The 12,167-nt window shown below is 37.5% G+C and overlaps 1 protein-coding gene across 11 annotated transcripts in view; it reads left to right on the forward strand.

Annotated features, from left to right (window-relative positions):
* The first annotated feature begins 4,479 nt into the window (after nt 1-4,479).
* Nucleotides 4,480-12,167, forward strand: part of LOC117408609 (rap guanine nucleotide exchange factor 2-like) — a 133,136-nt gene continuing 125,448 nt past the window's right edge. For 5 of the 11 annotated variants that reach the window (XM_034013744.3, XM_034013745.3, XM_034013750.3 and 2 more), the window contains exon 1: nt 4,480-5,242. In XM_034013744.3, the coding sequence (XP_033869635.3) occupies nt 5,168-5,242 (75 nt within the window). In that variant the 5' untranslated portion in view covers nt 4,480-5,167. The remainder of the gene's footprint in view (nt 5,243-12,167) is intronic. The other 6 variants (XM_034013751.3, XM_034908660.2, XM_034013752.3 and 3 more) reach the window with 4 other exon arrangements.

A 12,167-nucleotide genomic window follows, 5' to 3' on the forward strand; every position in this document is an offset into this window, starting at 1 on the left:
GTGTATACTATCAATTATTGTAAATTGGCCCTGAGGTAGAAATAAAATTGAACTATTACTTAATGTTATAATTGAAAATAATACATTGTATATGTCTGTATTTTTTTTCTTTTAAAGATACAAAATATAATTAATTAAAGATAACTAGTCTCACATGTTCATTTCAGCACACATTCATATTGTTTTGCTGTTACAGGTTTGCTATAAAGTGCTCTTGGAGCACATGAAGGCTTCTGTACAAAGGCAACGTAAAGATACTTATTTCTGTGACACCAAAGGTTGAAATGGCCAGTCTTGTCCCAACTACCGTTCAATGCTAAACTATCTGAGGGTACAAAAGCTAAATCTAATTTCAACCACTGTGTAATGATGATTCTGTTAGATCACGGTGAGATCATGCACCCTGACCTCTGCAGTTTGCGAAACACAGTTGTGTAGTAAACTATTGTATAGAAATTGATTGTAAACCAGAAATATGAAACCGGTAAAATCACCTTATGAATATGAACCTACCTTTAATACACAGATTGCGGTAGCAGCAGGGAATTTCTTATCTCCATATCGACAGGTCCATGTGCTGTTTCCATAACCGTAATCATCACAGAAGTTTCATGCAAATTTACTGCAGGCTCTTTCGGGCTGCTCATCAAGAATATGTGGGGAAGGCTGCCTACAAATTAGATAATAGTAAATTGTATTTATTGGTTTTACTAGTATATTTATTTAAAGCATATGCTATGGGCTTTGATAAATTACTTAAAACTGGAATGAAACACTTTGTATGGTAGTTAAGTGGAAAGCATCTCATAATGCAAACTGCCATTCTGTCTATTTTTATAACTAAACATTTTTTTTATTATTATTTTAATGAATACATTTAAGCACTACAGTAGTAGAGACACAAATTGCAAAATCATAGACTAAGAAAGAAATGTATATAGTGGAGGGAGAGAGAATCCAAAAATCAGCAAATAGCTGTCTAATATATAAACGTATAGACTCATCTTAAACTACTTTTCATCATTATTATGCACAGGAGTCATTTTATGTTTACCCAGGGCTTGCATTCACATTCTTAGGCCCGAGTGGTAACGTGTTTTCCACGCAGGAAGCCCCTTCACTGCACGCTTTGTACACCTGCTGTATTCACTAACCAGTGGCAGGCAACCAAATGCGTGGACAAAAGCGCGCAGGAAAAAGTCACGCGTTCGAGATATTTGATATGCAACCCATATTCACGTAAGGGCGCTAACTTTAGGTTCCTCGGCGTGTGTTAAACGTACCGCTTATTGAAACCAGGTGGTGTTACAGAACCAGCAGAAGAGCATACCAGGCAGACGCTACTAGAGCTGTGTGAGGAGGAGGTAATTAGATACAGATTGAGCATAGATTATACTAGCCTTATATGTCGGGTCCCAGAAAACTGCCTACCTTGAATTTTACATTGCTCATCACCTCCCCTGCTCATTTCATACTTTTCATACTTTTATCAAGTAGAAGCAGCGCTACAGTAGTAGACACACAAATGGCAAAATCATAGACGAAGAAAAATTAAATAGCAAATATATTAAATGATTACTTTTCGCAGGTTTTTACAAAGGAGGAAATGGACAACATGCCCCACATGTCGACCTGTTCCTGTCCAGTTTTAAATAACTTTAGCATAACAGAGGCAGAAGTGTTAAAGGGACTAGGAGCTCTTAAAATAAACAAATCCCCTGGGCCGGATGAGATCATCCCAATAGTACTCAAAGAAATGAAAGAAGTTATTTACAAACCGCTAACCAAGATCATGCAACAGTCTCTTGATACATGGGTTGTACCGACAGACTGGAAAATTGCAAATGTAATACCGATCCATAAAAAGGGAGACAAAACCGAACCAGGTAACAATAAGCCTGACTTCTATTATACGGAAACTTATGGAAACTATAAGATCCAAAATGGAAAATTACCTATATGGTAACAGTATCCTGAGAGACAGTCAGCATGGTTTTAGGAAAGGGAGATCGTGTCTAACTAACCTGCTTGATTTTTTTGAGGATGCAACATCAACAATGGATAATTGCAAAGCATATGACATGGTTTATTTAGATTTCTAGAAAGCTTTTGACAAAGTACCACACATGGAAAATTACATTTAATAGAGAAAAGTGTAAAGTACTGCACACAGGCAATAAAAATGTGCATTATAAATATCATATGGGAGATACTGAAATTGAAGAAGGAATCTATGAAACCTAGGAGTTTATGTTGACTCAGAAATGTCTTCATCTAGACAATGTTGGGAAGCTATAAAAAAGGCCAACAAGATGCTCGGATATATTGTGAGAAGTGTTGAATTTAAATCAAGGTAAGTACTGTTAAAACTTTACAATGCATTAGTAAGACCTCACCTGGAATATTGTGTTCAGTTCTGGTCACCTTGTTACAAAAAGGATATTGCTGCTCTAGAAAGAGTGCAAAGAAGAGCAACCAGAATTATCCCAGGTTTAAAAGGCATGTCGTATGCAGACAGTCTAAAAGAATTGAACCTATTCAGTCTTGAACAAAGAAGATTAAGCGGTGATTCAAGCATTCAAAATCCTAAAACGTATAGACAATGTCGACCCAGGGGACTTGAAAAAAGAAAAAAGAAACAAGGACCAGGGGTCACAAATGGAGATTAGATAAAACCGACACCCTGGGATCCTTTAAGAAGCTGCTTGATGAGATTCTGGGATCAATAAGCTACTACCAACCAAACGAGCAAGATGGGCTGAATGGCCTCTTCTTGTTTGTAAACTTTCTTATGTTCTTATGTTCTTGCATGGTAGGGCATGGTTACTATGGCAATGGGGTGAATTCCTCAAACTGTACAATGACGTAACAAGTGAGTCAGAGTGGGAAGTTTAAAATGGTTGTTTAGTCTCTGTAAGTTGCTTTGTATAAAAGCGTCTGCTAAATGACTAAATTATATATATATATATATATATATATATATATATATATATATATATATATATATATATATATATATATATATTAATTTGGGCAATATAGCGTTTACCCACTTTTCATATAAGGGATACAGAGTTTACTCAATTCTACTCTCCTGTGAAGTGCAAATACTAGGTTTGAGTCAAGATATTTTAACAATGAGCATCTGCGTTGTGCTGCTGCGCCGCGCAAGACTGAGAGCTGTGAGCTCTCAGTCAGAACTGTAGCGCGAGCAGGGGGGCGTGGCCAGTGGACTGCGTATTCTGTTTTTCTGTGTGAGAGAGTGTGAGTGTTCTGTGATTGGTTGATTATGTTTTGTTAGTGTTCTGTTGTGCTCTTTTTTTTTATTTACCACTACACCACTGTATATATATATATATATATATATATATGTTTTTTTCTTTTTAATCACTCGATCATTCATCCTTGACCATGACACGCTTGAGTGACTATGATGACTGAAGCATATGCACTTAATCACCTAATTAGTGAGACAGTTTATTGGACACTGGATATGGAGTGATTTCAGCTGTTGAATTGCAAGCTTGAATAAAAACAATAAAGAAAATCACACGAAAAAAACAAACAAAAAAAACCAATATGCCACGTCTGTCAATAGAGCAGTGTCTTCGTTTAAACGGCATGTTGCAGGCTGGACTAGGGCAGCGTACTGTGGCTCGCTGTCTTGGGAGCTCAGTGTCACAGCCAGCAATTTCAAACCTGGCGAGACGGTATAACCAGACACACTCTGTCAATGACAGGCCATGAACTGGGAGACCAAGAGTCACAACACCTGCCCAAGACCGACAGATCATTTTGCAGCATCTTCGTGATGTCAGTTGTTAATCAGCACAATAAAAAGTCACTGCACCTGCTCTAAAACAGAGTTTTGTCATTTTTCAATCACATCTAGTGAATTTGATCCACATTAAGTGATAAGTTGCCTTTGAGTGTTAAATAATGAACAGCATTTACACGTCATGTGTATACATTGGTATCATCATCAGGTGGCGCTTCATGTAATCTGTAGTCATAGTGTGGCATATCAGCATTCTTCTAATGTACAGCAGCCGCCCGCATCTTATTGATCCAGCTACTGTAGCCGTATTAATAAAATACCCCCTATCCGCCAGGGGAATAATGACGTAATTTAGTCATGTGACACATCGATGGAAAAATAGAATTCTTCTAATATGTACAGCAGCCGTACGCATAACAATTGCCTAGATAATAATACCCTGCATAAAAAATGCATCATATTATATGCAACTAATTATTGTTCAATAAAAGTCAGCATAAAGAATACTTGCTTACAATCTTAAAGTGATGGACGGGAGGCGCGCTCATCAAGTGAGTGTATTACATCATGGCGGATAAAGGGTTAGGGCGGATATGTGACAGATTACTGTATTCGATTTTGACATGCATTTTGTTCTGCATTCTGGGGTTCATTCTGTCAGGAGACTGCTTCACGTGTTATTCCGGTTTTATTTCAAGGTGGCAGCACGGATGGATTTCCCTTAGTTTCACTGTGTTATCCCAGTTTCTTTTGTAGGTGGCGACAGAGAGCTTTTTTCTTTTTGTATTTTTTTCCTGAATGATGTAAATTGACGCCCTGAGTTTTCTCTGTCAGTCACCATGGTGGCACAAAGCAGCAAGCCAGGGAGGTTCACTCTTCTTATTAAATGAACTGAAAGCACCTTTTAACATATTTTGGGATTTTAACAACATAAACAAGTGAACATAAAGAGACATGATTTTATCAATTTTATTGGAAACCAGTATTTTTTTTTTTGTTCATGTAATGCTGGCGATTGTAGACTAGCCTTCCCGGTTTAAAACCCTTTTAAAAATTATTATTAAAATGAGTTTTAGTTTGTTTTTTTAAGTGATCACAGAACCACGTTTTTCCGATTTCCAGACAGAACTGAATGAACATTACAGCGAACAAAAGAAGGAAACGTCTCCTGGCAGATTCTGAGTTTGTTCTGTGGCGATTGGGATTGGGATCGAAAATAGAAAAGAACCCCCGGCTCTCACTGTGGCCTGGGGACAGATAATCTTGTTGTGGATTTTTAAAAACGTTTTTAGTGAGTAAAAAGATTGGAAAACAGGACTGGATAGGTGTCGTCTGAATTTATTAGAACTACAAGATCCAGTTTGATCTGAGAATTTTGTATTCTTTACGATGAGAATGGCGTCCTACGTGGACAACAGTTTCCGACAGGCGGTGATGAAAAACCCGGCCGAAAGGACGCAACAGGTCAGAAAACAATATTTAATTTAAATGCACGTGTTTCCTCATCTTCAAGATTATTACAATTACAGCTGTTTACTGCCTGTATGAACGAACTCAAGTCTTGTACCAATTTGATCAAGTGAATATTTTGTATACTGCACAGTATGATTTTCCTCTCCACTTGACTCAGGAAGACTGGGATTAATAGTATCAGAGGTGGTAGCAAAAGTGGTCGTCATCAAAAGTGAAATGTTTTTGTCAGGTAACTTTTACATTAGTTGAACGAGGGCGGTTGTTGTGTTTTTTTTCCTGTTAGTTTGCAACTATTTATGTATTTACTACTAGTTTCAAGAAACCGGAGTTTTTTTCCATTGGGGGAAGGGGAATGGTCTTATGATCCCACTCACTGATCAATCGTTTTTAAGGATTTTGTAGTCGTCGATAACTGTTACATTTTAAATAAAAGTGGAGTTTGGTAAACGCAGAGTAAAGCAATCTAACAGCAAATCGCAGGTGTATTAGTTATGTAGTATAATGTGGATGTTTTTGGCGCTTTTCTCACTAACTGCATACGCCACAGGTTAAGAAATGCAGCATCTCTGCCACTGCAATGTGGTCCTCGGTCAAATTAATTGTGTTGGTTTACCAAGCGGCCCGACTTTATGAAACGAGGCCATATTTTAGCTGTGTTTCCGTGAGACCTGCAGAAAGAGCAACAACGCGTTTATGCCTAACCATGGCTTTTCGTAGACAAAATGTAGCGGGATTTGACACGGTCACGTTCAGGGGCGCCTAACTTTGTTTAAATAATAGTGGGGTGTGGGCAAAGTTAATTAAGTAAATGCCGAGCATAGCGACGCGACTTTTTTTTTTTGTTATAAGCTCTGGTAAACCTAATTTTTACTGTAAAATCTTTTTCAATTTACGGTTTTTGTAATAGTAAACCCACAAAATTGTACAAGTGCTCTGCATAAAATATAGAATATTTAACTGAGCATGTATTAAGTACAAACACAAGTAGCACCAAATGACAGAACCAGTTCCAGTGGCATATCTGCACAATGCTGTACAGTACCTATAATTCCAACATGCAGCTTATTAAAGGGAAGTGCTAAGCAAACAATAACATGGACAACATGTTATAATATGGCGTGTTTATATTGATAGATATATTGATGATTATTATTATTTATTTCTTAGCAGACGCCATTATCCAGGGCGACTTACAATCGTAAGCAAATACATTTCAAGTGTTACAATACAAGTAATACAATAAGAGCAAGATAAATACAATGACTTTTGTTCAAGCAAACTACAAGTGTGACAACAATGACTTTTGTTCAAGCAAACTACAAGTGTGACAAAATACAATTCAATAATACAGCAGATAAGTGACAGTGATAGTTACATCAAGATATGATTAAATACAACATTTTAACAGTTAAAATATTCCGTATTCGGCTTTATTTTAAATGTAGTGCTGGATGCTAGAGAATGTTTTTCACGTTTTGCCATCACATTGCCTGAGCTCAGTTATCACAGCTGCGACGAGACTTTCAGAAAGTAAACACTCACTATAGCAGGGCAATGCTTGGTGCTGATATGTTGAAACAATAAGCACCCGCCCTCAAATTGCAATGCTTAGTGATAATTGGTTGAAACAGTAATGCCAGCCCTCACACAGCCGATTCATGGCAATATTACAGGCAGTGCAGATCAACCAACACATTGCTCATACGTAAGTTCAAAATAGCCCAGCATCTTTGGGCACCAAAATAAATACGTACAAATTGATGTGAAATATACCTGCCCCAGACTAATGGAGTCGATGATATACTTCAATATTGAGTCACCCTTTTTATCAATCAGCATTTATTTCTACATGTTTTAGACATTCAGGGACATAACATACATAAATGTTTGTTATTCAACGAATGTGAGTTTAAATTTTTAGTAAGCACACGTTTCGGTATGAAAGCTGGTATCAGCAAAGAACAACTAAGTTACACGTTTTTAATGAAAAAAAATAAGTGTAGCCAACGTTTTCACTGAAGTAAAATCAGGCTTGTGTGGTTTTGAAGTGCCACTTATATATATATATATATATATATATATATATATATATATATATATATATATATATATATATATATATATATATACTACTCCTTAATTTAATTACCCTAATTTAATTCTAAAACCCAACATTATTACTCTCCTTCAGATATTTTTGAGAGTAATAAATACAAAATATATGCCTATATTTAAGTATTGATATTTCGTGCAGTTGTATCCTGACCGCCAGCCAAGTTCAATCACTTTTTTTTTTTAATTTGTTTTACTGTTAGCTAACGTTAGCCACAGTGCAGACCTTGGGTCAAACCAAAATATTTATGATTGTTTGTAGATGTGGCCCATCCTCTGAATACATTTTTATATTTTATTTTAAATATTGTAAAGCAAGCCAATGCCAAACACAAGGTATAATACATAATTAGAAAATGATTGAGTGCGAACAGCCAATCAGCTTCCAGATCTAGCGGGCTTCTATTTTGCATAGATGCCCACTGGAACGTTGAAGTGCTTAACTGTGAATTACTTTGTCAGTCCGCGCATAAATACCGGCTTTCCCCCTTAACATTCAAATCTACAACTAATCCGATAACACAAAAAGCTACTTAAACATCGATACCATGAATGTCAATTTTGATTTATTCGGAAACATCAATACTGGGGTGCGTAAATTTGCCATCCTCACAGACTACAAACAATCCAGCTGCTGAACATCTGCAACAACAAATCCCCAGCACTAAAACTAATAAAGAAAGACATAAACGTACAGGAAAACTTGGAACTGCAAAAAAATGAACTAACAAGACAACAAACTAAATGGTCCGTGTCATTGTATAAGAGCAACTACTGTTTAGTTACTCTCTGATGCTGGTCTAGAGACAAGGGAAATCATGTCTGTGACAGGACATCATAATGAAGGCGCAATTCGCAGCTCCTGGACAGCAAATCAACAGGAAAGACACGACTGGTCCACAATTCTGTCATCAGCTAGATCCAAACAACACCCTGCCTCAAAACCAGCCAGTCAAACCACAAGACTATATAACTGCAGGCTGGGGACCTTGCTCGTGGTGGCCTGTGGTGGCTTAGCTGTGGTGACCTATGCTATGACACACGCGGTTTTGCTGTTGAGCATTTTTATAAACACATTTAGGTTCTTTTTTTTTATTACTAAATTATATTTTATGAATACAAATATGGTTTTATATATGGTTGTTTGTCCTTACATTAAACGTTTCTCAAATGAGGCCTTTAAGGTCATTCACAATTATTTTCTTAATAATGTGCATTATTTAACACATGGGACGAATTTAAACTTACCGCATCCATCAAACTGCCAACCCTGTTTCAGTTCTTTCTGCACCAGCCAATCCACTCCCTGCCAGCTTGAATGACGCCCCGCCTCCAACAAGAAGTTTCGAGTCCGCCTCTATACTACACGGACTATCAACAATTGTACAGTTAATTTTTCTGGCAATATCCAGATAAATTATAATAAGAAAGAGAAAGACCCCAATAAATAAATATGTTAGCCAAATAATAATAATAAAAACCGTTTTCTCTACGTGTGTGTCATTTTTCTATTCTAATTATGTTATGGACTATTTGCAGCAACTGGCTGTGGTTGAGACGGAAAGATTCTGGCTGGGGACAGGTAAGTAAGCTGGGCTGAGTTGAGTGGGGGACGGAGGGGGGTGATGCTGGGACGCCAGAATCACCGTCGAGCCCTCTTGAGGTGTCGTGGGCTAGTCGACGAAACACTGAGGATGGACGGTGCCCACTTGAAAACCCCAGAGATGTACCCTACTTAGCTCAATCCAGACGGTTGTCATGCTGATGCGCTGGGGAGGCCGCACTTTGGTTGATCCCCGGAGCCAGCATCGCAGCCGTTGTGTGTGCTGATGCGCCAGGGAGGCAAAATAAGCTGATCCCTGGAGCCAGCATTACACTTCAGCCATTAACACCAGACAGAAGGATATCTACATCATCATATGGAAGGAAACATAAATGGATGGAGACACATATGGATCACATTAGTTTACTGTAAAGCTACGTCTTAGTTGGTGCTTATCTTGGCGAGAGCCGAGTTCAAATCAGCATGAAGTTTTAACATCTACTCTCGTGTAATGGAAATCATTAATCATTTTCCTCAGTGGAAGGTTACCCGAGGAAATATCAGAAGTTCTAGGTAAATATGGTTTTAAAGTGTTTTTTTTTTTTTTTTAAAGAGAAAATAAAGAAATACATAGTTTTCTAATAGCGATACAGCCCTCTCGATGCATGCACTACCACGTGGTAGATGACCTCGACTTTCGGTAGCGCCATCGCCTACGGCTCGGGACGCATTAACTCCAGTCGCGGTCATCTAGAACACGGTAGAGCCCGCATCGACGGTTAACAACTACCTAGACTAAGTTTAATGAATCATTTTTGTAATCTACCAGAGGCTTCTGTTGCATACACATCGCGGATAGTAGTGCAGACCGTGGGTCAAACCAATGTTTGTGTTGGGGTGCGTTTTTCATTTTCATCAATGTCGTCCTTCTGGAGTGCCTCTGAATGAATGCCTTTTTATTTATTTTTTTTAAACCATTTAAATGCAAAACCATAACAAAACATGTATACAGGCTTTTTTTTATTCGTAATTATTTGTCCTGCGGTTACCTTTTAATTAATTTATCTGCAACTACCACTACTTTGTAAATGATGTAGAATACGTGATTGTAAACATAGAACACAAGTACATACAATATTCTTTAAAATAAATGTGTTATGATTTTGAATATGTGCTTCTTAGGGTCGGTATTATTGTCATTGCTTGCGCCCCGGCACCTCTTTCTTTACAAATTAGGTCTTGTCAGTGTTTCAGATTGCACGAGAACAGTCTGTTGTTGCCATGAGAGCAATCTGTTGATTGACAGGTTTGAAAGCTGTACTCGCGCAATCTCTTTGTCTGTGTGAAAGGGTTATGACGGTATTACACCGGCATAGATTGTGCAATTTCATGCTGTGTGAAAGGGTATTTTACACACTCGTTAAATGTTTGAGACGGCACAGTAGCTGCATTTCTGTTTGAAAATGGTGACAGTTTGGTCCCTGCCTTGCAACTGCAACTGCAAATTCAAATGATTCCGATGTCGGGTTATGTCAGTCAAAAATGCCATCCTGGAATCCTCGAGCTCTTCCTAAAACGTTTTACTTTCAGAATTATCGGAACACTTTGTTCCGTGTAATGATTCTAACTTCATAAGTTCTTCCTGCATGTTAAAATGACTGTCAGTTGTCCGTACGTATATCGGTAGCTGACTTGCATCCGACACCTCTTCATGCATATCTGAAACTCTTAGTGAAACTGTACGTCGAAAAAGAGGTACCGTTTTTAAATCTTTTGACGCTTTGTCATCGCCAAATGCCTTTGTCATTTTCACTGCACATCGTTTCACTGTTTTGCCATCTGCAATGACTTTTTAGCCCATGCCAGCTAGAGAGCAAGAAGGTGTGATGCAGTAAGACTCAGTTTGTTCTGTAGTGGCTTTGGAAAAACAACTCTGCTGCCTTTAAAACTTTGTTTGTTAGATGAGCAATGATGGCATCTCTAGCATCGGGTATATTTGTCGTACTTTGCTTTGTGATTTGGTACTGTAGTGACGGTTCAAGTTGTATTCCTTTGTCACTGAAACAAATTATTATTTACAGTCGTAAACAAAAATACATTTCAAGAATCACAGTACAAGTATAAGAGCAAGATAAAATACAATGACTTTGGTTCTAGCAAGTATGACAAAATACGATTCAATTGTAAACATACAAGGCATTGGGGCTTACTCCATATTCTGTAAAAATATTCTGTGTACCTTTCTTTTAGTCATGATGAAACGAAGTTTAAAGGTCTAAGAATCAACCACAAGTTTGTCAATGCGCCACTTCCCGCCTCGCTCGCAGAACAAACGTTCAGAGTATTGAATTTTCTTGTTGTATTCAGCAGTTAACCCTAACCCCTAGCGATTGGTCTTCCACATTTAAACAAGTGCTTTACACTCGCAGTAATGTATGTTTATCGCAGCAGAATAAATAATATCTTAACTGTTGGTGGGCCGCCAGTTGCCCCTCCCTGATGTAGACTGATTAATATTTTTAAATATTATCTTTTTTGGCCCAGTGTTTGCTGTACAACTTTAGTAGGTCATTGTGGTTTACCTTTCACAACTTGTTGGGGATTCAAGTAGGTTTTTTGTTTTTATGTAATAACTACACTGTCTTTCCATGGGATTTACAATTTGTTTGTTTAAAACTTTAAGCATATTATATTGCTCAGACGAGTAGGAAATCCCTCAACTAAATACATAGAACAACTTTTTTAAAGTGTACTGTAACTCAGACTTGTCAAATTCTGGAATAGCTAATATTTTTGTATTAAATTCTTCTTAAATCATGGTTAAATGGCCCAGGACAACAAATGTTACACTAGTGCTAAAACTGGAGAATGAGTGCAATATAAATCTATTACCCCCTAATGAGTCTGTTTAGTTTGCTGAAACTGCAGGACAAATGCAAAAGAGCTCACACAAATGTATAAATAAACAGTAGTGTCCAAGCCTAGACCAAATGCAGTTGTCATACTGTAGCACACATTTCTAATTCCATCACAGTAGATGCAACAACAAATAGCTTGTTTGTTCATAAATATGTATGCACATCTGAACCACTTCCAATTGTAAAGTATACATTTTTCTGAAGTGATACAAATGAGGACCTAGATATGAATTAGTTTAACAACTAAAACCAACTTGTAAAGAAATGTAAGTAAATGAAAATGAATTACATTAAAAATTAGGCTCTGAAATCACCGGAAGCATCACCATTATTATTCTTATTC

The sequence above is a fragment of the Acipenser ruthenus genome, chromosome 2 (assembly GCF_902713425.1).
Source record: "Acipenser ruthenus chromosome 2, fAciRut3.2 maternal haplotype, whole genome shotgun sequence".
NCBI classification, from domain to species: Eukaryota; Metazoa; Chordata; class Actinopteri; order Acipenseriformes; family Acipenseridae; genus Acipenser; species Acipenser ruthenus.